At 38.9% G+C, this 27,199-nt stretch overlaps 1 protein-coding gene across 6 annotated transcripts in view; it reads right to left on the minus strand.

Moving 5' to 3' along the window:
• The window catches only part of PPM1B (protein phosphatase, Mg2+/Mn2+ dependent 1B), a 102,107-nt gene that overhangs the window by 27,805 nt on the left and 47,103 nt on the right, over positions 1–27,199 (minus strand). For 4 of the 6 annotated variants that reach the window (XM_055399592.2, XM_055399593.2, XM_055399589.2 and 1 more), the window contains exon 2: positions 8,011–8,870. The exons of 1 other annotated variant lie outside the window; for it this stretch is intronic. In XM_055399592.2, the coding sequence (XP_055255567.1) occupies positions 8,011–8,856 (846 nt within the window). In that variant the 5' untranslated portion in view covers positions 8,857–8,870. The remainder of the gene's footprint in view (positions 1–8,010; positions 8,871–27,199) is intronic. One more of the 6 variants, XM_088841510.1, reaches the window with a different exon arrangement.

Below are 27,199 nucleotides of genomic sequence, written 5' to 3' on the forward strand. Positions count from 1 at the left end.
AAGACCATAAGCAATAAAGTTAAAACAGTTTCTTAAAGTATATTACTTTTACTGAATTTCTTAAAACAGAATGAAACTGTTCTTAGAATAGTGATCTTTTTTTAACTCCTTTTATTTATTTATTTTTCTATTTACCACTCTAAAAACCTAAGTCAGTGGACGTGGGATTTGCCAACCCAAGTGAAGAGAGCCAACAATACACCCATGCTACTCTTTTCAGTCCTCATGGCCAGAACCTAGGTGAGCACTCTTTGGTTAAGACTCGCCACCTTTTGGGGACCCACATGACACAGTCAAAAACAGGCAGGCCTTGAAAAACTTCTGCTAAACCTCAATGGAGCGAAGTTTGAAGGCGGTATAGGTTGAGTCTTAAGAAGACTTTGAAAACAGTAATTCTCTGTACAAATTCTTATGCTTTAATAGAAAGAATCATCATGAATATATAATTCAATTCTTAATATCTGGGGGGAAAAAAATCAGGATTTCCAAACTGGCCCAAATGAATTTTATTACTTAATAAAACCCACCAAAACTTTCATAATGACCTAGTATCAGAAATACTACATTGGCGAGCACTTTCCTGATGGTCCAGTGGTTAAGATTCTGCGCTTCCAATGAAGGGGGTATGGATTCGATCCCTAGTTGGGGAACTAAGATCCACATGCCATGTGGTGTGGCAAAAAAAAACCCCAAAAAACTACAATGGCTATATGAATATATATATCATCGCACTCACACACACACACGAAGATATACACACACATATCCCACACACCCTGTGATTCCAAACAGCAATACATCCCATAGGAATAGGAATCGGGATTTACCATGTAAATTCAGGTCAGGAAAACTCTTTATACCATAGATATTCAAGAATCAAGCATCACATGAATACTTTTTGAAGCAATTTTATGAATAAACAAAATTAACACCTTACATTTTTAGAAATCCAGTTTCTTCTATTCTCTATTTTGTTAACAACAGTATGAGCATTGTTTACCCATTCTTAATCTATCACATATATACAATTTCCATTAGATTTTTATAAGTTATAAAATATACATCCTATTATTTGGAAAATTAACTAAAAGATAATTTCAAGAAGTATCTGAAGATATTTAAAGAAAATAATTTACATAAACATCTCAGCATGTGTGATTTCAATGATGGTATTTTTATTTCTACATAAGGATGCTACTGCTGCTGCTAAGTTGCTTCAGTCATGTCTGACTCTTGTGCGACCCCACAGATGGCAGCCCACCAGGCTCCCCCATCCCTGGGATTCTCCAGGCAAGAACACTGGAGTGGGCTGCCATTTCCTTCTCCAATGCATGAAAGTGAAAAGGGAAAGTGAAGTCACTCAGTCATGTCCGACTCTTAGCAACCCCATGGACCAGGCTCCTCTGGAGCGCACCAGGCTCCTCTGTCCATTGGATTTTCCAGGCAAGAGTACTGGAGTAGGGTACCATTGCCTTCTCCGTACATAAAGATGATCTTTCCCTAAATATAAGGTATGGGTATATTTCATTAATTTTTATATAGCAACTGAAAAAGAGTCTTCCCTTTATGCCTCTTTAGTTTTCTAGAGACAAATCATCCTTGCATATTCAGTATACATTTTTTTGTAAAGTCCACAAATGAAATATGCAAATATCAACTTGAACAATTAAAGCAATCAGCCAGATGTTTAAAAACTGATTACTTAAGCACCTTTTCATTTTTTAATTTTGACAACAGCACAGCAGCAGTACTTAAAGGAATCAGAACTATTTTAATAGATAGTTATGGGTCAAAAGCTTGGTGTGCTGCAGTTCATGGAGTTGCAAAGAACGGACATGACTAAGTGACTGAACAACAACAGGTCAAAATAACCAGTGCCCCTGCCATAAGTAAGGGTATCTAAAATTAATCAGAAAATAATTTGATGCCGTTAGTTTTAAAGTTGAATGTTGCATGCTTCCGAAGTGTCCTGGATCAAGTCCTGAACACAGCATATGAAATGGGCAGTGTTCTGTTAAAGAACAGAATCTTTAACACTACAAAGTTGTAAATTAGTATGGTAAGTGAACCATAAATATTACTCATTCTTTAAATCAATTTTTAAAAATCTGCCATTCACTGTAGTTATTACATTTACAAAGCATTCAAAACAGCCAATTTTAAGGAATAGTCCAAATTTCCACCTACCCATGAAATATGAAGGCTATCATTACTTCCTTTCTAAAACAGTCAATTCTCCGACCAGTCCCTTCTCTGGAACCTATTTCCCTTCGCACAAATTTACCTCTTCATTTCATAACCATCATCAACAGAACTAAAATTTATTGAGGACTGTAAACCAGATACTGTTCACGCACTTGCCAAAAGCTATATTCTCAGCAACTACATGAAGATATTACTATCTCTATTTTATAAAATGAAGAAACCCATGCTTTGCACCAAGTGTCAGAGCACAACTCAAAACCAAGCTGTCTGGTTCCAAAGAGCCTATGTTCTCACACTGAAACTGTGGTTCTAAACAGGGTACCAAAAAGGGCCAGGATGCCAAATGGGCTCAGAGAGATTCTGAGGGAGGGAAGGACACAGCAATATTCAGCATCTGTGAACACTCCAAACTAGCTCGAGGCAGTTCACACTTTTAACATTAGAGAGCACTATATTCCTCTCAATGATATTCTCCTTTCCCAAAGTGGAGGTTCTGGGAGTTACTGTGATCAAAGTCAAGTCCTCCAAGGAAGGCAGTACCAATGAGTCCAAGGCTTGAGAAGTTGTGCCATGTCCAACAGGTGCGCACATATCATATTATGCAACTATCGTTTTTTAAAGAATGGAATAAATGTTTTTTCCATATACGTGTATTATTTCGTTAAATGTTATTTGTACACTCATTAAGTTTGGATCTAACCACTTAATACTTATAACTGCTAGATATTAATATGGTTAAGTAGCACCACAAAAAAAACTTACTGAGATATTCAGACACCATCAACAAAGTTTCGGAATTTCTACATTACATATACTGTATTTTTACATCCTTATCTTCCATACTTCAAAAAACCCAGCCACACTCCACTCTAATACTATGTCTACTTTTGCATTATTTATGATTATATTTTCTGAATAAGTACATTTTCCACGTTTTATCAGTAATTTAGATTGATACTGACTTTGGAAAATGTTAATAATTTCCCCTCAACATAATCCAATTATCAGGCATTATATCTCATGCTTTAAAATAAAAAAGCTTCTAATAGGTGGTATATAGATTGATTAAAGGAAATCAAATTATATTTTTTAAAAACTTAAACAAATATTGACTTTTGTGATTAAGATAAACAAAGAACTAACAAAGTAACATGCATACATGATCCTACTTTTTATACTTCTATTTTTACGAAAAAACACAGAGAATTATTTGGAAGGATATATAGCAAACTGTAAAATAAACAGTGGCTACCAAAGGGAATGAGACTGACAAGGAGAGACATAAAGATTAATAACCTCACTTCAAATATAATTTTGCTCAAATTTTTTTAAATTTTATAATTACTGAAAAAAGAAAAGGAAGGTCTTAAAAAGTTTCCCTTGGGAAAAATTTTATTCATCAAATCTAGTGGGAAACTTCAGTAACATACATGCAAAACTTAACTCAGAAAGCTTGAATTCTAGACTCTGCTTCAAAACTCATCAAATATCTGACTTACAGCTTCTCTTCTTTAAAGTCTTTTATGACAAACCTCCATTTCCTTACTTAGAAACTGGAAATAAAAATTTTTACTTTGTTCCCCTCAGAAGTTTACTATGAGGATAAATGAAATGTGATCTATAAGTTATTAAAGGCCATGCAAATAGCTATTATATATTCTATTCCACGGGCTTGCCTGGTGGCTCAAACAGTGAAGAATCTGCCTGCAACGTAGGAGACCTGGGTTTGATCCCTGGGTTGGGAAGATTCCCTAGAGAAGAGAATGGCAACTCCAGTATTCTTTACCTGGAGAATCCCATAGACAGAAGAGCCTGGTGGGCTACAGTCCATGGGTCACAAAGAGTCAGACAGAACTGAACAACTGACACTTTCACTTTCATTCTATGTAACCGGAAATTAGTGAGCATAAACACCAGAAATGCTACTAGCACTGGCAATAAAATGGAAAAGCTGCTTCCTTAGGGACCATTTTCCCCTAGAATTAATTATCTAAACACGGTAATACCTGACCAGAATCATCCAACTCTTGTAGCTTCATTTTGCTGAATAGCAATTCTGAAAAATGACCATCATTAACAACAATAATGCTAGCTACCTGTTACAGTTGTTGTGAAAATTAAATAAATTAAAATGTGTAGAAAGTACTTAAAATAGCATCTGGCTCATAAAAAGCAATACTACATTGTGATACTACTGTGATCACAATGCTTAACATAATATCCCAACATTTCATGAGCTAATATATAAAAATCCTTGTAAACTATTAGGAAATGACAAATGTTAAAAGTGTTAGAAAATTTTAACACTTATTTATTTATTTATATATAGCTGAGCCCCAAGGCTTGCAGGATCTTAAGTTTCCTGACCAGGAATCAAACCCAGGCCCTGGCAATGAAAATGCCAAGTTATAAACAGTGGATCATCAAGAAATTCCCAACACTTAAATCTATTATCAGAAAAAAATCTTAAAATCATCTAGTTAAAAAAATTCAATCTACTCCATTCACACTTTCTCCTAAAGCAGCTAATAATACCTGGACCTAGAGATCACACTTGGACCTAGAGTATACTTAGACCTGCTGCTGCTGCTGCTAAGTCGCTTCAGTCGTGTCCAACTCTGTGCGACCCCAGAGACAGCAGCCCGCCAGGCTCCCCCGTCCCTGGGATTCTCCAGGCAAGAACACTGGGGTGGGTTGCCATTTCCTTCTCCACTGCATGAAAAGTGGAAAGTGAAAATGAAGTCGCTCAGTCGTGTCTGACTCTTAGCGACCCCATGGACTGCAGCCGTACCAGGCTCCTCTGTCCATGTGATTCTCCAGGCAAGAGTACTAGAGTATATTTATTTCATACCAAGTGAAATAAGTCAGACAGAAAGATGCATCAACGATTGCTTATACGTGGAATCTAAAAAAAAAAGTACAAATGAATCTATTCACAAAACAGAAACTGAGCCACAGATATAGAAATCAAACTCAGAGCTTGTTAAGGGAAGGGGGAGGGATAAACTGGGAGACTGGGACTGACATATACACACTACCATATATAAAACAGGTAACTAGATTCACTTTGTTGTACGACAGAAACTAACACAACACTGTAAATCAACTATACTCCAATAAAAAATTAATTTTAAAAAATGTTTTAAAATTTATTCTACCACACATACACAAAATCAGCACTTGCTCAGGGCAAGCACTGGCCAACACGCTTTCCATGGATTTTAAAATTTAGATTCAATCTTTCAGACTAAATTGAAAGCAATCACATGTTTTATTTTAATCCGAGTGTTTTAAATATTGCTAACTGGTGGCTTTACAATATAAACTAGTGGAAGGACAGTATTATGGAGTCAGCAAAACAGGAATGGACAAGAGCTTTATTTAATTCCATAAGTCGCATGTGGTGATTCAAAAAATTCACCTCTATTCTGTTTCAATACAAAATAGCTAGCTAGGCATCTCAAAACTGATTTCAATATAAATGCAACTTCATTCAAAGTCACTGTGCAATTTATCCAGAATACAAACTTCTCTCCTTACTCTAAATTACAGACATAATAGTTTTCTGGCTATCCCCTCAAAACTACGTGTCATTCTGCTATACAACCATGAAAAATGATTTTGATCGATAGATACAGACATGGAGATCTCTCTACAATATACTGTTGACTTAAAAAGCAGACTGCAGAATAACAAGTATAATGAATTCCTTTCTATAAAAATATACACATTCAAGGCGGGCAAAAAAGATGAAAAAAATAAATACCACAATTAAGACAATAGCCCACTTAGGTCAGTGGCAAAATTTTCCAGTGTTCCTTTACATATTCTGTATCACCTTAAAATATACATATACATCCTATATTATCTGGCCTTTTTTTTAATAAACAAACTTTTTGTTTGAAATAATTGGGGAAAACACTGTTTTCAGTTCCCAGTTAGGCAAAAAAAAACACATGCTTGCTTTCATCTCAAAAAGCCACACATCAGAATTTCTCCATATAAAGTCCAAAGAGATAGACAATTTTAGAACAACTTACTATTTGATCACTGACAACCATCAATATTTCTGTACTTGATTCATCCAGAGAAGCAAAAAAGATACAACATGCTTTAAAAACAAATGAACAGCAGAGTACTAGAGATACCATCAAGAAAAAAGCTGGAAACCCAGCCCTTTTATTTTCTTTTTGAAGTTGTCTCATCCCATCCTATGGAAAAGTAATAGAGGCTGCTGCTGCTGCTGCTGCTGCTAAGTCACTTCAGTCGTGTCCGACTCTGTGTGACCCCATAGATGGAAGCTCACCAGGCTCCTCCGTCCCTGGGATTCTCCAGGCAAGAACACTGGAGTGGGTTGCCATTTCCTTCTCCAATGTGTGAAAGTGAAAAGTGAAAGTGAAGTCGCTCAGTCGTGTCCGACCCCTAGCGACCCCACGGACTGCAGCCCACCAGGCTCCTCCATCCATGGGACTTTCCAGGCAAGAGCACTGGAGTGGCTTGCCATTGCCTTCTCCGAAAGTAATAGATACTTCAACACAAAACCTGAGTACTTCCATAGACCCAGAGACCTTTGGAGAAACTTCCTGGCTATGCTTGTATCTTTCACAGCAACTTACATGGTGAAGAAACAGAGTGGCTTTAAACTAGACAGAGTCAGTCAGTCAAAATCTTAACATCACATAACCAAAGGTTAGTTTTGTCCTGATACCTTCTTCAATCAGAGTCACAGAATACTTACATATTTCAGGTTCCGGTCAGATAACTCAAATTTTAATTGACTGCTATATAGATGCTGTCAAAAGCCCACTTGAAATTACTGAATATTTAAAGACATTAAAGGAAATTGCTAACTACCTGTTAGTTTGGATTCTCCTCTCTATTACTCTATTGAAATAAGATTCATATAATATTGCAAATGTAAATTAAACTTTAGTGTTCCACAGGAATTCTTAACAAGATTGCATTTTATACTAGTCTTTGGTTTTCTAATTGGGGATGATAAAGGCATCTCTATGGAAAGAATTTTGATTATTTCCTATAAAAGTAAGATATTATCCACCATGTCATATTTACAGAGTCACACGTAAATTCCTTTTAGGTTTTATGGCTCGAAAAAGCTTCTTTTACTACTATAGAATAAGAAATATACAACTCTTACTTCAGTTTCTGTCTTAGCTGCTAGTAACGCTAGTAGGCTCATAGCTAAATTACAAAACTTTACTAAGGCTTCTGTTATATCTTCCACTGTTTTATGTGGCTCTTGATCTTTTGTGTATCTAACATACAATCAAGCTCTCACTCTTTTTTTTTTTTTATGAAACTGCTACATAATCAGGCATAAGACAGCTATTGCTGGGAGTTCCCTGATGGTCGAGTATCAGGATTCCAGGCTTTCAATGCCTGGGCTCAGGGTTCAATCCCTGCTTAGGAAACTGAGATCCCACAAGCCAAGTGGCCAAAACAAACCAAAAAAGACAGGTACTGACAATGTTGAGAATTTTAATCAAGTCACAATTGTGTATAGATGCCTCTGCTACAACAACAAGTCATAAAGCCCTTAAATAACAACAAATGCCATAACTTTATTAAACTTAATTTTCAAATTAGAAGGTTTAGACAAATGAGAATGGCAAAAAAAAAATTTTCGTTTCTGGGGAAGAGAATAACTTTAAAATAGATAGGACTTAGGACTTTCCTAATGAAAATATTAAAAGCTTTAAAACTTCAAGTTTGCTTATTATTACTTACCATGCCTTTTAAAAATTATTAGGGCATTTTAATTGTAACAAAAAAAGACTTACATACCTTATGTAAACAAGTGTCCACTACCCAATTGCACACATTTTCCAGGTCATCAGATACCTCAAGCCTAGATTTAACAAATTCACAGAGCTCCTCATTACTCATTACATCCCAGATCCCATCACAAGCCAAGATGATAAATTCATCCTCTTCTGCTCTTAAAATTTCATAAACCTCAGGCTCTGGAGAAACAAGTTGTTCTGTTGGGCCCTTGCCATCAACACACTTGTAATCATAGTCCCCCAGAGCACGAGACACTGCTAATGAACCATTAACACGCTGTATCATTACGCTGCCTCCTGCATTTTGGATTCGCTCTTTCTCCCTTGGGTTGCAAGGTTTGTGATCTTGGGTAGAAAAGCAGACTTGTCCACTCCTATACAGAACAGCCCGTGAATCGCCACAGTTGATGAAGTAGATGTGCTTAGGTGAAATCATAACTCCCACTGCAGTTGAACCGCTCCTGTCCATGCCATTTCTGAGGTCTGAAAAGTTACGCATGTATTCATCAATTTTCAAAAAGCCAGTTCTGATACCATTCTTGACATTTTCCACTGAAGGCTCAAGAGCAGATCCTGACTTTCCAGCTGCCCTGAAGTCTTCATTGTTAGTGATGTGTTCTAATAAGTGTGTTGAGCAGTAATTTGCTACTCGGGATCCGGCGTGACCATCATAAACTGCAAAAAACGACCAGTCTTCCAAGCCGTGCGGAATACCTACAACAGCTGTGTGTGCATCTTCCATTTCCACTCTCCATCCTTGCATGCTGCTCAGGCCGTAACGTAAACCATTCCCAGCACCATGAGCATTATGTTTCTCAGTTTTGGGTTTGTCCAAAAATGCACCCATGTTTAGTAATAAATCTGAAAGGGGGGAAAAAAATGTAGATGTTACATATTTAAATTAAGAGCATTTATCAACAATAGTTCATCTATTTTCTAGTTAACTCTTAATCTCAAGAGTATTTTTCATTATTATCAAAACTTAGAGGAACCACAACAAAAAAGAAACCAAGGAAACTGCGCCATACATCCTTCTTCTAGAACAGTGGTTTCTCAATCCTTACACACTAGAGTCTCCAGGGGTGGGACCCAGATATCATTATCTTTTTTAAAATGCCTTTCCGGTGATCTGCATGTGCAGCAAATGGAAAAGCACTGCTGTTGTAGAAAGGAAAACCAAGAAACAAAACCTGGTTTTTTAAAATTCAATTTATAATTTGAGGGTTCAATATGTAAGACGGAACAATGAGAATATTCAAAACTTGGCAACATCTTGCTCAATTTATTAAGGTACAAAAGTATGCGAATACATTTTAGAAAGATTTCCAAAAGTAAGTGTTATAATCAAGTATACTCCCCCACCAGAGATCTTGAAGACAACCCCCAAAATTAATTAAAACAAAATCTCAGTTTTACAAATATGTGATTCTATCTAGGTTGTACTGCACATCAAATAAAGAACTTTACTTGGACTGACGGAAACCCATTAACCCATAGAAACACCTATAATTTTAATGATGTGCTGAAGAGCATACTACTTAATAATCCAAGCTTCATAATCCATCAAGTGGCATTAGGACAGCTTTTACTCAGTGCTTTTACTGAGTAAAAAAAGGAAAAGTAAAAAAAAGTAAAAGTACTTTTACCCCTGAGAGAACTGTGAAATCCACTACACATCGCCATCCTCCCAACTTCACTTTTAGAATAAAATCTTTTCAATTTTAAATGGCCCTGGATTACAGCAGTGGGAATGTGAATGTCTTTATATTTTTTCCATATACAAGCCTGCTGCTAAGTCACTTCAGTCGTGTCCGACTCTGTGTGACCCCATAGACGGAAGCCCACCAGGCTCCCCCGTCCCTGGGATTCTCCAGGCAAGAACACTGGAGTGGGTTGCCATTTCCTTCTCCAATATACAAGCCTAGCCCTCCTTAATAAGTTTCTTCGTCTGTTATACCTTAAATTCCTCCTCTGTCAAGTGGGAATAATAACAAAGTATCTACACCTGACTTCCCTGGAGGCTCAGAGGGTAAAGCATCTGCCTACAATGCGGGAGACCCGGGGTCGATCCCTGGGTTGGGCAGATACCCTGGAGAAGGAAATGGCAACCCACTCCAGTACTCTTGCCTGGAAAATCCCATGGATGGAGGAGCCTGACAGGCTACAGTCCATGGGGTCGCAAAGAGTCAGACACGATTAAGCGACTTCACTCACTCACTACACTTGACAGGGAAGAATGCATTAATAGATAGTGCTTAGAATAGTTCCCGAGACATAGTAAACACCACAAAATGTTTGCTGTTACTATTTGCTCAAAATGCAGATTTCCACACCCCCATTTCCCTGCCCCCCAGTAGACCTTGTATGGGATCTTCAAAAAAGCATGTTGGTGACTTAAGAATCACATTTTGAGACATATTAGTCTAGATCAACTTACTTTCATTTGGCTCTAGGTATCTTTGAGAGAGCTCTTTTTCAGCTGTAACTGTTACGTAACTACAAAAAAACTATATATTCCTATTCCTAAAAACCCAATGAACCACCATACATAATATTTGTAAAATTGTAGCAATTGTGTAACTTTTCATTATATATAATACTGTACTAATTATTAATACAAATACAAATATTTATTAAAAGGAATTTTCAAAGGGCAAAGTTTTACTCTTATCTAAATACAACTTTCAGTCAAGTACAATACAAAAAGTATTGAGAACAATATAATAATGTGCTTATTTTTTAACACACTGGTTTAATACTTTGATACAATGATTTGAAAGCCTAGTTCTAAGTATATTGTAGACTGTTTTTAATGCCTATTTTACCTGAGAAAACAAGATCACCACCTTATAAAGATATCTAAATGCAAGTGAAACTGAACTGATAACTGCATTTATCACCCACTCTTCAGTCCCAACTACCAATTACAAAAAAAGAACTTTGTTGTCATTTCCATTATCTTGATGTTCTTCCAGTTAAGGTGCTGCTGTTTCAAATTTCAACACATGGGCTCAAAAGTCACCAGAACTCCTCACTTCAAAAATAGTTTGAAAGTTAAAATAGTCTGAAAGTTTCTACAGTCAAATTTGTTTTTAATTTAGGAATAAAGAAAGGAGAAAGGGAGGAGGGGTCTTTAATAGAAAATATAGAAGACTCTAAAAATCAAAGGGAGCCTGGAAGGACAGTCTGGAAAACCATCAGGAACAAAGAAGCCCCTGAGGCTGGGCAGCCAAACACTTTGAAAATTACACCGAAAACAGCCTTGCCTGGGGCTGCAGTGATTTCTACCTTCTATCTGATTCCTTTCTGAAAATCCCTTGCTCAAGATTCAAAGTTCAGGAAACTATTAACTAATCGACTGGGCTTTGGTCAGCGGCACACTCACTGGCTGTAACCAGGATCGTATTCTCTTACAAATTAGTAATTTGTTTTAAAGTTCAAAGTTGATCTCATTTTAAAGTTAGTATTGTCCCATAATGATTTAATTAATCATGAAATACCGTATTTATTTTATACAATGTATATACACAGCTAAAGATTACTAAATACCCACATACCTTCCATATAGTTTTAAAAATACATTATCAAGACCACTGAAGCCTCTTATTTCTGAACTTTATAATTAGTGTTCCTTCTAGTCTAACCATATTTATGTTAGTTGTTTGGTTTTATGTTTGACACTTTATACTGATGTAAAATACAATATGCATTACTGCTGCAGCCAACAGAGCAGGTAGGGATGGAAAGTGGTCGACACACAGTTTGGGAAAAAGAAACTAGAGACAGAATTAAAGTTTTACAGATGGGACCAGGGACTCAAGACCTCTTGGGTCAAGAGCCCTTCCTCGGAGCCACATCACTCTTATTTAGTGTCTTGGCAAGCAGAAAGTTTCTGTTGTGCTACGATGAAGTCAGCCTCCTGCGTCCCCTGTCACGTCTCCCATTTTATTGACTACTTTAAACTACCTGTGCTATTTTCTTGTACAAGGGCTATTACCTAGCTGGAGGTCACAGACCTGCATATGCCTTGGGAAAACATCTCAGTGTGTGCACAAGCAGCGTTCTGAACTTGCGCTGACCCGGTGTTCCAAGGTCCACATTATATTTTTCCTTAGCTTAGCAGAGTATGACGACCCCAACTAATCAACCCAATGTACTTTTATTTGGGTTATTCTTTATTGCTATATTTTGCTTTTATTCTTTTCCCATGGTGATTTTCTCATGGCTTAGCCAGAGCAACAGGCGGCTGACTATTCACCCCTGTTTGTTTTTGTAGCAGAAGATATGTTGATCTCACAACTGCTTTCTTCATTAGTTCTGGAGGGTTTGTCGCATGCATCTGAGGACTAAACAGAAGATTTTACAGTGAAACAGCAAAACATAGTGTTTCAATGAGACCACCTCCGATGCCTTTGAGGACTCAATGAGTCAAGGCCCTCTGCTAGTCCATGAAGTGTATCTGTATCTAGTAATAGTCTGAAAGAAGCATGCTGCATGCCAATGATTTTTGCTTGAAGCTTTTTAATATCTACTGTAACGTTGTCAGCGCATGGCCCTTCAAGTGTCGTCTAACCTTTTCCCAGGAGTGTTTCAGTTCAGTTCAGTCGCTCAGTTGTGTCCGACTCTGCGACCCCATGAATCACAGCACACCAGGCCTCCCTGTCCATCACCAACTCCTGGAGTTCACTCAAACTCATGTCCACAGAGTCGGTGATCTTGGAATGTGAAGTCAAGTGGGCCTTAGAAAGCATCACTACGAACAAAGCTAGTGGAGGTGATGGAATTCCAGTTGAGCTATTTCAAATCTTGAAAGATGATGCTGTGAAAGTGCTGCACTCAATATGCCAGCAAATTTGGAAAACTCAGCAGTGGCCACAGGACTGGAAGAGGTCAGTCTTCATTCCAATCCCAAAGAAAGGCAATGCCAAAGAATGCTCCAACTACCACACAATTGCACTCATCTCACACACTAGTAAAGTCATGCTCAAAATTCTCCAAGCCAGGCTTCAGCAATATGTGAACCGTGAACTCCCAGATGTTCAAGCAGGTTTTAGAAAAGGCAGAGGCACCAGAGATCAAATTGCCAGGAGTGTTTAGATTGGTTATATTCCTGGGGGGGTCACACAAAAAGTAGTAATGTTCCAATCACACTTTAAATGTATTTGTAATTTAAGATTTTGTACTTCTTTTCCTAAGAGTAGCACTGCATTTTCTAAATCCACCAAACTGTTAAAATCCTCATCTATATGAGTTTGGGCTCCCCAGTATACTTTGATACTTTCATGTATGTCTGGAGACAGTCTTTTTTGTACCTTGATGGGGCTGTTCAAAACCCAAATGTCTCCAACTTTTGGAGGGACAAGACAGAGAAAAAAGAAAAATGTTTTAATTTTACCCACAGGTGTAAATCGTTAAATTGTTTTAAACCATCAGTGACTTGAGAAGAGTTTTTTTTGTATCTGAAAACAAAGATTAGAAGTCAGTAATATGTCAGACAAAAAGTCGTGAAAATTGCAGTCATATTTAGCAGTCTGTTCAATCTCATGTAACCAATCCTTTTGTTTTGAGGTCCCTGCCTGACGACAAAGGATGTCAGTGAACGTTATAGTCTTTAAGAAGCTCATGAAATTTTTGCCAGTGTCTGTACAACCTGTCCAGCTAAGTGGGTGCCCTGATCACTGGAGACTACAGAAAATGTATTTTAATCATTTTTTTAAAATTGTGAGATATAAATCCTGTAGCCAGGAAAGGCTTTATCCTATCAAGTAAAAGTGAGGTTTGTTAGGGAGCTGGGAAAAGCCAAGAGGCTGCCTTGGATTTCATAGCCCCGACTGTCTGGTTTATAGCCATTTTTTAATTTTTTTAAATTTTCTGATGAGGTGTTAATTTTGTAGAAGCAGAATGAGCTCTGTCAATGTGTGCCATAGTTTCCATAGATCATTGTGATATAACACTCATTTTATCAAAGTAACAAAAGATTTTAAAAGCAAGTATGAATCACTTAAAGACAAAGAAATTTACATAGTCTATTATCAAAAGCCATATTCCAAGAAGACTTTGTTTTTTTAACAGGAAGAGAAAATCAAATTTCAGATTGGTACCAGCTTATATTCATTGTGAAACAATAGTTATTCACTTAGTCAAAGTAACAATAAAAGATTTCAAAGGCAGTTTAATGTCTTTAAGAAACTTGTATCATATACAAACTCTCTTCCACTTGTCACAAACCTTTTTTATATTTCTGTATTTATCACTCTATTTGCCCAGTCAGAGAATTGCACCTGTAAGTTCAGATGTACTTCCTCTTTCCTTAATAGAATGTAATTCCATTCCTTATATCTTTCTGTTAAAAACACATCTTACTTTCCTTTAGCAACCATGAACTGTACTTTATATCATCATTCTGTAGATTGGTAAGTATAAATCACCCAAGGCTATGCTATCTGCAAAAGTATCTTCACAAAGTCCATAAATAAACATTAATACCAGGTATCAATTTAATAGTGAATATTTCCCAGTTCACACAAACCTGAACTTCATTTTAATTTTTTGAATTTATAATTGTTTGATTCATAAGCACTTACTTCTCTTTAGGCCAATTAAATAGAGCTCATTGACCAACCAGCCTTAAGCAATTTTGTCCAAGGATGAAGGCACACACTGAGATACACAATAAATTTAGACGACATATAGGCAGAGATCTCACAGTTTTCTGCTTAATATTTAAAATGTCTCTTTGCCCCTTCTTTTTCTTCTTGGTTCTAACGATTTTTTCTTGGCTGGAGTCCCAGATAAGAGTGGGCTGTGTATCCCAAGGACACAATAAGAGTTAACTTTAGGTTTTTTCCCAGGCCTGTTTTTGTTTCTCAGGCAGAACTGGAGCTCCAAAAAAGTATTTTAATAAGCCAACACTTTTTTTTAAATTCCATGTGCAAGAAGAACCAGTTTTGCAATTTCAAAAAAGACTTCATTCTAACAAGTTTTCTCTGGAGTCTAAAGAATATCATGGCCATTCAGTGTCAAAAATGTCATCTCTCCTTTTTGTAGTCATAGTTTCTTATCTAAAATTTAAACCAGACAGTGTTCAAATTGGCTCTGCTGACAGGGGTAATGTTGTCCCAGTAGGGAGGTGAGGTCTCTTAAAGTAAAGAAAGCCTGTCCTTTAACCTCTGTTTTCTCCCAGGCTCTTATGCAGTATCGCCTCACCTGTTCTATAGCCTGACCTTCCATAAGCACCTGATCTTGAGTTGTCCCCCAATTTCCACTGCCTGTCATCTGATCTAAAGAGATGGGGATCTATCTGACTTGGTCAGGAGCCACCATAATCAAACGGGGACCCTCAGCTAGTCCCTGCACTATTCCCAAGGTAAAAGGAGAATTTACTCCATAACTCTGAACAGCGTGCCTAAGTTCCTTTAGTATTTTGAAGGGAATCTGTGTACAGCCTCATACACCCCATTAGGATTATTAGGATCTCCCCCAGGAGCTACTCGTTCATGTATTGTCACTGGAAATGCCATAGTCATAGCCTCCAAGTCACCCTCCTATCGAGCCCACCAAATACCTTTCTGGAGAGGTGACAGAACCGTTGTTCATGGCAAGGAAGGAAAAGCCGGAATCACTCCAGCTGTTAAGACAGGAGGAGGAGGAAGAGGAGGTAAAGGAAATTCGTCCTCCCCAAAGGTGCAGAAGGAACTGCTTTAAGAGCCTCCAGCATTTTTTGCTCTCTCCTCTCAGGCTTTGCATATCCAGGTTCTCCCTTTAATGGGCTTTCACCTTCATCCTCACTCCCTTCTGAGCTTTCTGGGGTCTGAAGAGGTTCTAAAATAGATTCTATCAGTGTCCAAATTGACCAGACAGATACAGGCAAGGGCACTCCCTTGCAAAGAAGTTTCTCTCATTTACTACCTACCTTCTCCCAAGTTCCTAAATCTAAAGTACGGAGGGAAGGGAACCATGAGCAATGTTCCTCAATGGTTTGTAAAAGCTCCAATAGCTGGCCCTTGCTTATTTTTGTACCCCCCCCCACCCGCTCTAAAAAGGTGCCTTAAGAGGCATATATACGGGCCGTTACTGTTCTGAGGTTTCTGAATTTCCCATATTTAACCCCGGTTTCAATGCCTAAGAGAGTGTTATTTACCACAAAGGGGGATTTTCAGGGGCCTCACCCCACTATTCTTCAGGACCACACACTGCTTCAGTTTTGCTTTTGGCGATCCTTCACTTTCGTGCCCAATGTTGGGCGCCACTTGCTGCAGCCAGCACAGCAGTTAGGGATGGAAAGTGGTCGACGGAGTTTGGGAAAAAGAAACTAGAGACAGAATTAAAATCTTAAAGATGGGACCAGGGACTCAAGATCTCTTGGGTCCAGAGCCCTGTTCCTCCGAGCCACATCACACTTATTTAGTGTCTTGGCAAGCAGAAAGTTTCTGTTGTGCTATGATGAAATCAGTCCCTGTGTCCCCGGTCATGTCTCCCATTTTATTGATTACTTTAAACTATCTGTGTTATTTTCTTGTACAAGGGCTATTACCTAGCTGGAGGTCACAGACCCACATATGCCTTGGGAAAACATCTCAGTGTGTGCACAAGCAGTGTTCTGAACTTGTGCTGACCCAGCGTTCCAAGGTCCACACTATGTTTTTCCTTAGCTTAGCAGAGTATGACAACCCCATCTAATCAACCCAATGTACTTTTATTTGGGTTATGCTATATTGCTATATTTGCTTTTATTCTTTTCCCATGGTGATTTTCTCATGGCTTAGCCAGAGCAACAGGCAGCTGACTATTAACCCCTACATATTACTCTAGTACTCTTTTATTTCCAGCTCAACATTGTATTTCATTCACATTGATGGAGAGAGCTGTAACTCATTCACTATATGCCACTGTATGCTTGTACCACCCCTTCCCCTGTCAACAACTATTTGAGTTCTCATTTAAAAGTATGAAAATAAAGGTGTTTAAAAAATATATATCATGGCGCAAATATGTGAGTTTTCCTAGAAGATATACCTAAATTTCAAAGTGCTTGCTGCTGCTGCTGCTAAGTTGCTTCAGTCGTGTCTGACTCTGTGCAACCCCATAGACGGCAGCCCACCAGGCTCCCCCGTCCCTGGGATTCTCCAGGCAAGAATACTGGAGTGGGTTGCCATTTCCTTCTCCAATGCATGAAAGTGAAAAGGGAAAATGAAGTCGCTCAGTTGTGTCCGACTCTTGGTGACCCCATGGACTGCAGCCTACCAGGCTCCTCTATCCATGGGATTTTCCAGGCAAGAGTACTGGAGTGGGGTGCCATAGCCTTCTCCATCAAAGTGCTTAAAGTTCAGTTTATATATTATCTTTTTTCCCCATCAACAAAAATCACAAACCAAACCATCTCCAAACATCTGTTTCCTAACTGTTCTTTTGCTAACACTACTTTCTATACAAAAAAAAAAAGTTTACTTTCTTAGTGAGCAAACTTCATCCTGAATAGCATGATTAAGAGTGTGTATTTTCTTTTATCCAAAAATATCTGCAAAGCAATTAGTAATTACTATTTTAAGTTCTCTAACTCTTCAAAAGCAAAAATCTTTGCTATGAGAAAATCATCAAAATTCTATGTGGCAGACTGTAACTTCTTGGTCATTTCTCATTTCATTCACAGATGCTGATTGCAGCCGTGAAATTAAAAGACGCTTACTCCTTGGAAGGAAAGTTATGACCAACCTTGATAGTATATTAAAAAGCAGAGACATTACTTTGCCAACCAAGGTCCGTCTAGTCAAGGCTATGGTTTTTCCCGTGGTCATGTATGGATGTGAGAGGTGGACTGTGAAGAAAGCTGATCGCCGAAGAATTGATGCTTTTGAACTGTGGTGCTGGAGAAGACTCTTGAGAGACCCTTGTACTGCAAGGAGATCCAACCAGTCCATTCTAAAGGAGATCAATCCTGGGCGTTCATTGGAAGGACTGATGCTAAAGTTGAAACTGCAATACTTTGGCCACCTCATGCGACGAGTTGACTCACTGGAAAAGACTCTGATGCTAGGAAAGGTTGGGGGCGGGAGGAGAAGGGGACGACCGAGAATGAGATGGCTGGATGGCATCACCGACTCTGTGGACATGAGTTCTGAGTGAACTCCGGGAGTTGGTGATGGACAGGGAGGCCTGGTGTGCTGTGATTCATGGGGTCGCGGAGAGTCGGACACGACTGAGCGACTGAACTGAACTGAACTGAAGCCCTCAGTATCAGCTGCTTCCACATCTTCAGGTTCAACCAACCACAAGTCGAAACTACTAGTGGGAGGAGGGGTGGCGGGGCAGAATTCCAGGAAGTTCCAAAAAGCAAACTTGAATATGCCAAGCACCAGTAACTTTTAAATGGTATTTATATTGTATTAGGTAATCTAGAGCTGATTTAAAATATACAGGAATGGGAAGTTGGGCATAGGTTATATGCAAATACAACACCATTTTATATAAGGGACTTGAGCATCTGCATATTTTGGTATCACTGCTGTAAATAGCTCCCTGGATTTTAAAGTTAAAGGTCTTGTTTTCATAAAACTGACTACACTGATGACACTAACAGCTCTGAATTCCTGGTTCAATTTCTTTGCTGCACTAATTTTCCTAGGAAGGATGCAGTGAACCATTTTCACCTTAAGTGCCTATGATTTTTCTTCCACAAAAGGCTAATTTTTATTAAAGAAATATTTACTGTTGAGAATATACTTTTGTCCAGCATCTCTTTGCTGTAACTCTTCACTCCCCACCAAAACGCAAAACTTAGCAGAGAGTAAGGGAAAATGTTTTAGTCAGTCTTAAAGTAAATCTCCCACATATAATTGGTCTCATACTGGTTTCAACAACTTGGCACTGTTTACTACATGTTTCAAAGACATTTGATGACAAAGGAATGTATTTTAATTTTTGGCCATATATTCTATGCATTATTTCAGTCATTTTGACCAAGGCCTGAAAAAACTAGTGTTTCCCCAGTGGCATCCTTTCTATCTTTTACTACTGAACAAGAAACCTCAAAGGGCCTTGTAAACATCTACAATTAAATTCAGAGAAATTCTGTAGTACTGTATTGAAAGTTGTATGGCCCTATCAAACATTTCTTGGGGGAAAATTCATAAAGCTTAGTTTTTATCCTCAGAATGCATATTTTTTAAAATGTCTTGCTAATTTGCTATGATTTCATGCTATCACCTAGCCAGCTATCAAGCACACTGTATGTACACTTACTCAAGCTACAATTTCAACAACAGTAAATAGAGACACGTATTTCAAATAACCTTTGACAATCTCAAATTTTGAGAGGTTAATATTTGAGATCTGATGATATTATATTTTTTACCCCATATAAAGTGAAGAGGAACTCAAAAGCCTCTTGATGAAAGTGAAAGAGGAGAGTGAAAAGGTTGGCTTGAAGCTCAACATTCAGAAAACTAAGATCATGGCATCTGGTCCCATCACTTCATGGGAAATAGATGGAAAAACAGTGGAAACAGTGTCAGACTTTATTTTTGGGGGCTCCAAAATCACTGCAGATGCTGATTGCAGCCATGAAATTAAAAGACGCTTACTCCTTGGAAGGAAAGTTATGACCAACCTTGATAGTATATTAAAAAGCAGAGACATTACTTTGCCAACAAAGGTCCGTCTAGTCAAGGCAATGGTTTTTCCCGTGGTCATGTATGGATGTGCGAGTTGGACTGTGAAGAAAGCTGATCGCCGAAGAACTGATGCTTTTGAACTGTGTTGTTGGAGAAGACTCTTGAGAGTCCCTTGGACTGCAAGGAGATCCAACCAGTCCATTCTAAAGGAGGTCAATCCTGGGTGTTCATTGGAAGGACTGATGCTAAAGCTGAAACTGCAATACTTTGGCCACCTCATGCGACGAGTTGACTCACTGGAAAAGACTCTGATGCTGGGAAAGGTTGGGGGCAGGAGGAGAAGGGAACGACAGAGAATGAGACGGCTGGATGGCATCACCGACTCTGTGGACATGAGTTTGAGTGAACTCCGGGAGTTGGTGATAGACAGGGAGGCCTGGCGTGCTGTGATTCATGGGGTCGCAGAGAGTCGGACACGACTGAGAGAATGAACTGAACTGAAGAGCCCATATTAGGATTAAGAGTTCTAACATTTTTTATGTTGTATGTTTGCATGTGCTTTATTATAATTACAATCAATCTAATTTCTTGATAGGAATCTTTTACAATCACGTGCAAATTTTTGGAAGACAGTTTAGCTAAAACTAGATCCATGATATCAATGTAATCACGTGTAAACCTCAATGTGGTACAATAACGAATGCAACTGAGGAAGTGAAAATTTTACCATTCTTTAGGCCTCCTCACCAGCCCATGTGACATAATAAAAGCATGGGGAAGCCAATGTCAACCACTATATTATCACTATATTAAATGTAATTTGCCTTTCTCAGGGTGAAAGACAATAAAGGTTCAATCTTCAAAACTTAATACTGATGGATGGTCCTGTATAGTCCTTGTAGAGATCACTTGGTCTGTATCACTCTGTGGGCCTAAGTTTTTACAAGATTGAGAATATATGTACAGCAAGCAACGTCTGAAAACTGAATAAACAATGTTCTCTGCACATCTGTCTTTTTCCATTGCCTTCTTTGAGGAAAAATACACTACTGAACCCAAAGCAGCATAATGTTATTATTTACTTGCTTAACGAATGGTACAGAGTAATTGTACTATAAAGTAAGCATCTGAGAAATAGTATTTTTAAAATAGTTCTCACACATCGAAGATGGAACTACTGGCTATCTTTCTTAAGTAATTTGCTTAAATCACTTTAAGTAACCACATTTTTAAAATCACTTAAAACGTTTCACATGTGTTTATATATATTATATAGTATTCAATTCTGGACTGACTCTAAAATTTTTCATTCACAGTCAATGCATGAAATGCAGCAATAAATAATACATATTCATGATGTGTTTGCTACAGGAATACTTTAAAAGTACTTTAACAGTAATACTGGATACAGAAAAAGTCAAGCGAACTTTTTGGCCAACCCAATAGTCACTCATTCAAGCATTTCCTAAGTGCCGACTACAAGGCAGGCACTGTTCTGGGTAGTAGGAATATGATGACCTCTTCCCTGAAGAAAAGTATAGTCTGATGGAAGATAAAGGCCAGTGCACATGTTATGAAGGCACATGGTGACACAGGGGGTCTAAGGAGATAAGTATAGGTATGTCAAGAACAGGCATCAAAAGTCACATGTAGTTAAAATTTTTCCAAAGGAAGAAGCCTAAGATGAGACATAAAAGGTAGAAGTGGGAGAAGGAATTAGCCAGCCTATACAAAGACCAAACAAAGAGTAACAGTACAGTTAATTTGGGAGAGTTGATGTATATGTGTATGTGTGTGTATATGAGTATTTCACAGAGTAAAGCAGAAGCACAAAAATCCTAATAAACATTATTTCCTACTGAGATATCCATTGTCTACTTAGAATCATAGATTTGGGAATTCAAGGATATCCTTGTCCTTCTTGCCTAGGTAAGCAGCAAACCAGACTTGGTTTCCACTGAGAACAAAAAATTTGGACAAAAATTCTAGAGGCCTAAAATTTAGACAAGTAGATCGAGAGCTGACATTCTTTTCTACAATGAGTCAGTTCAGTTCAGTCGCTCAGTCGTGTCCGACTCTCTGCGACCCCATGAATCACAGCATGCCAGGCCTCCCTGTCTATCACCAACTCCCGGAGTTCACTCAAACTCATGTCCACAGAGTCGGTGATGCCATCCAGCCATCTCATTCTCGGTCGTTCCCTTCTCCTCCCGCCCCCAACCTTTCCCAGCATCAGAGTCTTTTCCAGGGAGTCAACTCGTCGCATGAGGTGGCCAAAGTATTGCAGTTTCAGCTTTAGCATCAGTCCTTCCAATGAACACCCAGGATTGACCTCCTTTAGAATGGACTGGTTGGATCTCCTTGCAGTCCAAGGGACTCTCAAGAGTCTTCTCCAACAACACAGTTCAAAAGCATCAGTTCTTCGGCAATCAGCTTTCTTCACAGTCCAACTCTCACATCCATACATGACCACGGGAAAAACCATTGCCTTGACTAGACGGACCTTGGTTGGCAAAGTAATGTCTCTGCTTTTTAATATACTATCAAGGTTGGTCATAACTTTCCTTCCAAGGAGTAAACGTCTTTTAATTTCATGGCTGCAATCAGCATCTGCAGTGATTTTGGAGCCCAAAAAAATAAAGTCTGACACTGTTTCCACTGTTTTTCCATCTATTTCCCATGAAGTGATGGGACCAGATGCCATGATCTTTGTTTTCTGAATGTTGAGCTTCAAGCCAACCTTTTCACTCTCCTCTTTCACTTTCATCAAGAGGCTTTTGAGTTCCTCTTCACTTTCTGCCATAAGGGTAGTGTCATCTGCATATCTGAGGTTATTGATATTTCTCCCAGCAATCTTGATTCCAGCTTGTGCTTCTTCCAGCCCAGCATTCCTCATGATGTACTCTGCATATAAGTTAAATAAGCAAGGTGACAATATACAGCCTTGACGTACTCCTTTTCCTATTTGGAACCAGTCTGTTGTTCCATGTACAGTTCTGACTGTTGCTTCCTGACTTGCATACAGGTTTCTCAAGAGGCAGGTCAGGTGGTCTGGTATTCCCATCTCTTTCAGAATGTTCCACAGTTTATTGTGATCCACACAGTCAAAGGCTTTGGCATAGTCAATGAAGCATAAACAGATGTTTTTCTGATCATGCTTTCTCCATGATCCAGCGGATGTTGGCAATTTGATTTCTGGTGCCTCTGCCTTTTCTAAAACCTGCTTGAACATCTGGGAGTTCACGGTTCACATATTGCTGAAGCCTGGCTTGGAATAGGCCTCCACTAAAAAACTCTTGACACCTTTGAGTTTGCTTACAAACCAACTCTGAAAGGGGTGAGGGTAGAGGGTGGGCAATCTTTATATATATTATAGCCAAAATTCAGTTGAAAGAAATCTAAAGGTCTGTTTAAATATTCAAACTAAAATATTACTACTATAAAGTTCAAAATAAGGTCAAATACATGTAACAGTACATACTAAGAAGATACTAATACTACTCACAACCAGATAAAACACTGTCAAAACTATTAGATTCCTGTTTTCTAAACACCCCCTTTAGCTCACTCAAAGTCATTTCCATTCCTTAAGTCAACTGATCCATATGATAGAGGTCCTTTTCTCCCTTTTGCCCTAAACATATCTAGGGAATATAACTTCATCTAAAGAACTGAATTCATAGTTGCTGAAGAAGAAAAAAGATTAATTTCCACTTATAAATCACGTAAGATTCCCTGTATAAAATTCTCTGCTGCTACTGCTAAGTCACTTCAGTCATGTCCGACTCTGTGTGACCCCATAGACGGAAGCCCACCAGGCTCCCCCATCCCTGGAATTCTCCAGGCAAGAACACTTGAGTGGGTTGCCATTTCTCTACTACTCCTAAAAACAGTACATATAATGCACTTGGCTACTAACTTATTTTGATGATAAACTCTGACAAAGAACAAGAAAAATCATCTGAAGCATTGTTTTAAAAATTCTTTTGAATTTACTGCTCTAGCCCCCTTGCCTTTCCTGGTAGACTGAGGCCGACTTGTCCTCATCAATAAAGAGAGAGGGACTTACTTACATTGGAGCTGCCCTCAGTTTACAATCAAGTCCGACCAGATTACATATTTATAAACAAAAGAAAGTGATAGCACAATAAGAAACAATAATAGGTCAAAGAATATAGCTTCATTTTTTCAAATAAAAAGTACCTTAGAAATATAAAAGGGAAGGAAAAAACTATTAAACTGAACATGTGTACTGATTCTAATATAATCTAAATTCAAAAGCAGGACTATTTAGTCTACCATAATTTAGACAATGAATTATTTTTAAAATTGTGCCCTCCTTCCTTAATTACCTCCCATCCTTCCTGAAAACTCAGTTTTCAGTCCCATCTTTTCCAGAAATCCTTTCCCCATGGTGCTGTACTAAACCTCATTAATACTAAGTTCCTTACCATCCACTGAGCACTCAGCACATGCTACTTTACATGATCACTGGCCCTTGGGATTCCCTGGCTCAGACAATCAAGAATCTGCCTGCAATGTGGGAAACCTGGGTTTGGTTCCTAGGCTGGGAAGATCCCCAAACCCACTCCAGTATTCTTGTCTGGAGAATTCCATGGACAGAGGAGACTGGAACACTACAGTCCATGGGGTCACAAAGAGTCAAATATGAATGAGCGACTCTCTCTCACACTCAAACACACACACATGCTACAGTCCATGGGGTCACAAAGAGTCAGACACAAATGAACAACTAACATACACACAAACAGACACATGGTGCTCTGTGTTTATTTCCCTTCAGATTTCCTCTATCTTTAATAAAGTTTGAAAGTTCTTACCTCAATTCAGTTCAGTTCAGTTGCTAAGTATTGTCTGACTCTTTGTGACCCCACGGACACCATGCCTCCCTGTCCATCATCAACTCCTGGAGTTCACCCAAACTCATGTCCATTGAGACAGTGATGCCATCCAACCATCTCATCCTCTGTCGTCCCCTTCTCTTCCTGCCCTCAATCTTCCCCAGCATCAGACTCTTTTCCAGTGAGTCAGCTCTTCACATCAGGTGGCCAAAGTATTGGAGTTTCCGCTTCAACATCAGTCCTTTCAATGAACACCCAGGACCTTTGAGGATGGACTGGTTGGATCTCCTTGCAGTCCAAGGGACTCTCAAGAGTCTTCTCCAACAACACAGTTCAAAAGCACCAATGTTTTGGTGCTCAGCTTTCTTTACAGTCCAACTCTCACATCCATACAAGACTACTGGAAAAACCATAACCTTGACTAGATGGACCTTTGTTGACAAAGTAATGTCTCTGCTTTTCAATATGCTGTCTAGGTTGGTCATAACTTTCCTTCCAAGGAGTAAGCGTCTTTTAATTTCATGGCTGCAGTCACCATCTGCAGTGAATTTTGGAGCCCCAAAATATAAAGTCAGCCACTGTTTTCCCCATCTATTTGCCATGAAGATGGGACCGAAGGCCACGATCTTAAGTTTTCTGAATGTTGAGCTTCAAGCCAACCTTTTCACTCTCCTCTTTCACTTTCATCAAGAGGCTCTTTAGTTCCTCTTCACTTTCTGCCATAAGGGTGGTGTCATCTGCGTATCTGAGGTTATTGATATTTCTCCCAGCAAGCTTGATTTCAGCTTGTGCTTCCTCCAACCCAGCGTTCCTCATGATGTACTCTGCATATAAGTTAAATTAGCAGAGTGACAATATATAGCCTTGACGTACTCCTTTTCCTATTTGGAACCAGTCTGTTGTTCCATGTCCAATTCTAACTGTTGCTTCCTGACCTGCATACAGGTTTCTCAAGAGGCAGGTCAGGTGGTCTGGTATTCCCATCTCTTTCAGAATCTCCCTCAGTTTATTGTGATCCACACAGTCAAAGGCTTTGGCACAATCAATAAAGCAGAAACAGATGTTTTTCTGGAACTCTCTTGCTTTTTCGATCATCCAGGGGATGTTGGCAATTTGACCTCTGGTTCCTCTGTCTTTTCTAAAACCTGCTTGAACATCTGGAATTTCACGGTTCAACATATTGCTGAAGCCTGGCATGGAGAATTTTGAGCATGACTTTACTAGTGTGTGAGATGAGTGCAATTGTGCAGTAGTTTGAGCATTCTTTGGCACTGCCTTTCTTTGGGATTGGAACGAAAACTGACCTTTTCCATTCCTGTGGCCACTTCTGAGTTTTCCAAATTTGCTGACATGTTGAGTGCAGCACTTTCACAGCATCATCTTTTAGGATTTGAAATGGCTCAACTGGAATTCCATCACCTCCACTAGCTTTCTTCACAGTGATGCTTCCTAAGGTCCACTTGACTTCACATTCCAGGATGTCTGGCTCTAGTTGAGTGATCACACCATTGTGATTTTCAGGGTCGTGAAGATCTTTTCTGTACAGTTCTTCTGTGTATTCTTGCCACCTCTTCTTACTATCTTCTGCTTCTGTTAGGTCCATACCATTTCTGTCCTTTATCGAGCCCATCTTTGCATGAAATGTTCCCTTGGTATCTCTAATTTTCTTGAAGAGATCTCTGCTGCTGCTGCTGCTGCTAAGTCACTTCAGTCGTGTCCGAGTCTGTGTGACCCCATAGACGGAAGCCCAACAGGCTCCCCCGTCCCTGGGATTCTCCAGGCAAGAACACTGGAGTGGGTTGCCATTTCCTTCTCCAATGTGTGAAAGTGAAAAGTGAAAGTGAAGTCGCTCAGTCGTGTCCGATCCTTAGCGACACCACGGACTACAGCCTCCCAGGCTCCTCCATCCATGGGATTTTCTAGGCAAGAGTACTGGAGTGGCTTGCCATTGCCTTCTCCGAAGAGATCTCTAGTCTTTCCCATTCTATTGTCTTCTATTTCTTTGCATTGATTGCTGAGGAAGGCTTTCTTATCTCTCCTTGCTATTCTTTGGAACTCTGCATTCAAGTGCTTATATCTTTCTTTTTCTCCTTTGCTTTTCACATCTCTTCTTTTCACAGCTATTTGTAAGGCCTCCTCAGACAGCCATTTTGCCTTTTTGCATTTCTTTTTCTTGGGAATGGTCTTGATTCCTGTCTTCTGTACAATGTCATGAACTTCCATCCATAGTTCTTCAGGCACTCTGTCTCTCAGATCTAATCCCTTGTTTCTATTTGTCACTTCCACTGTATAATCATAAGGGATTTGATTTAGGTCATACCTGGATGGTCTAATGGTTTTCCCCACTTTCTTTAAGTCTGAATTTGGCAATAAGGAATTCATGATCTGAGCCACAGTCAGCTTCTGTTCTTGTTTTTGCTGACTGTTTTACCTCAATTATCTCATGTCGAATTAAGGGAGGAAAGTCTCAAGCCCATGTTCTATAGAGGGCATTAAAGATACACTGAATGATCTCTGTCTCCGTTAAGTTAATATTGAGGGGCCATAATAAAAATGGACAGAGTCTCCCAAGTGGGGAAAGGAATTTTGGTTTAAGAAAAAGAACTGCAAATGAGACCAATGGCCACTACCTGCAAAGACTTTGATTTTTTTTTTTTTAAGAACAGTTTACTCACACATAGTCATTTTAATTATTAAGTTTCATTTAACAGGATCATCT

This window comes from Moschus berezovskii, chromosome 11 (assembly GCF_049115385.1).
Source record: "Moschus berezovskii isolate FMDL1 chromosome 11, NW_MosBer_1.0, whole genome shotgun sequence".
In the NCBI taxonomy this organism is placed as follows: domain Eukaryota; kingdom Metazoa; phylum Chordata; class Mammalia; order Artiodactyla; family Moschidae; genus Moschus; species Moschus berezovskii.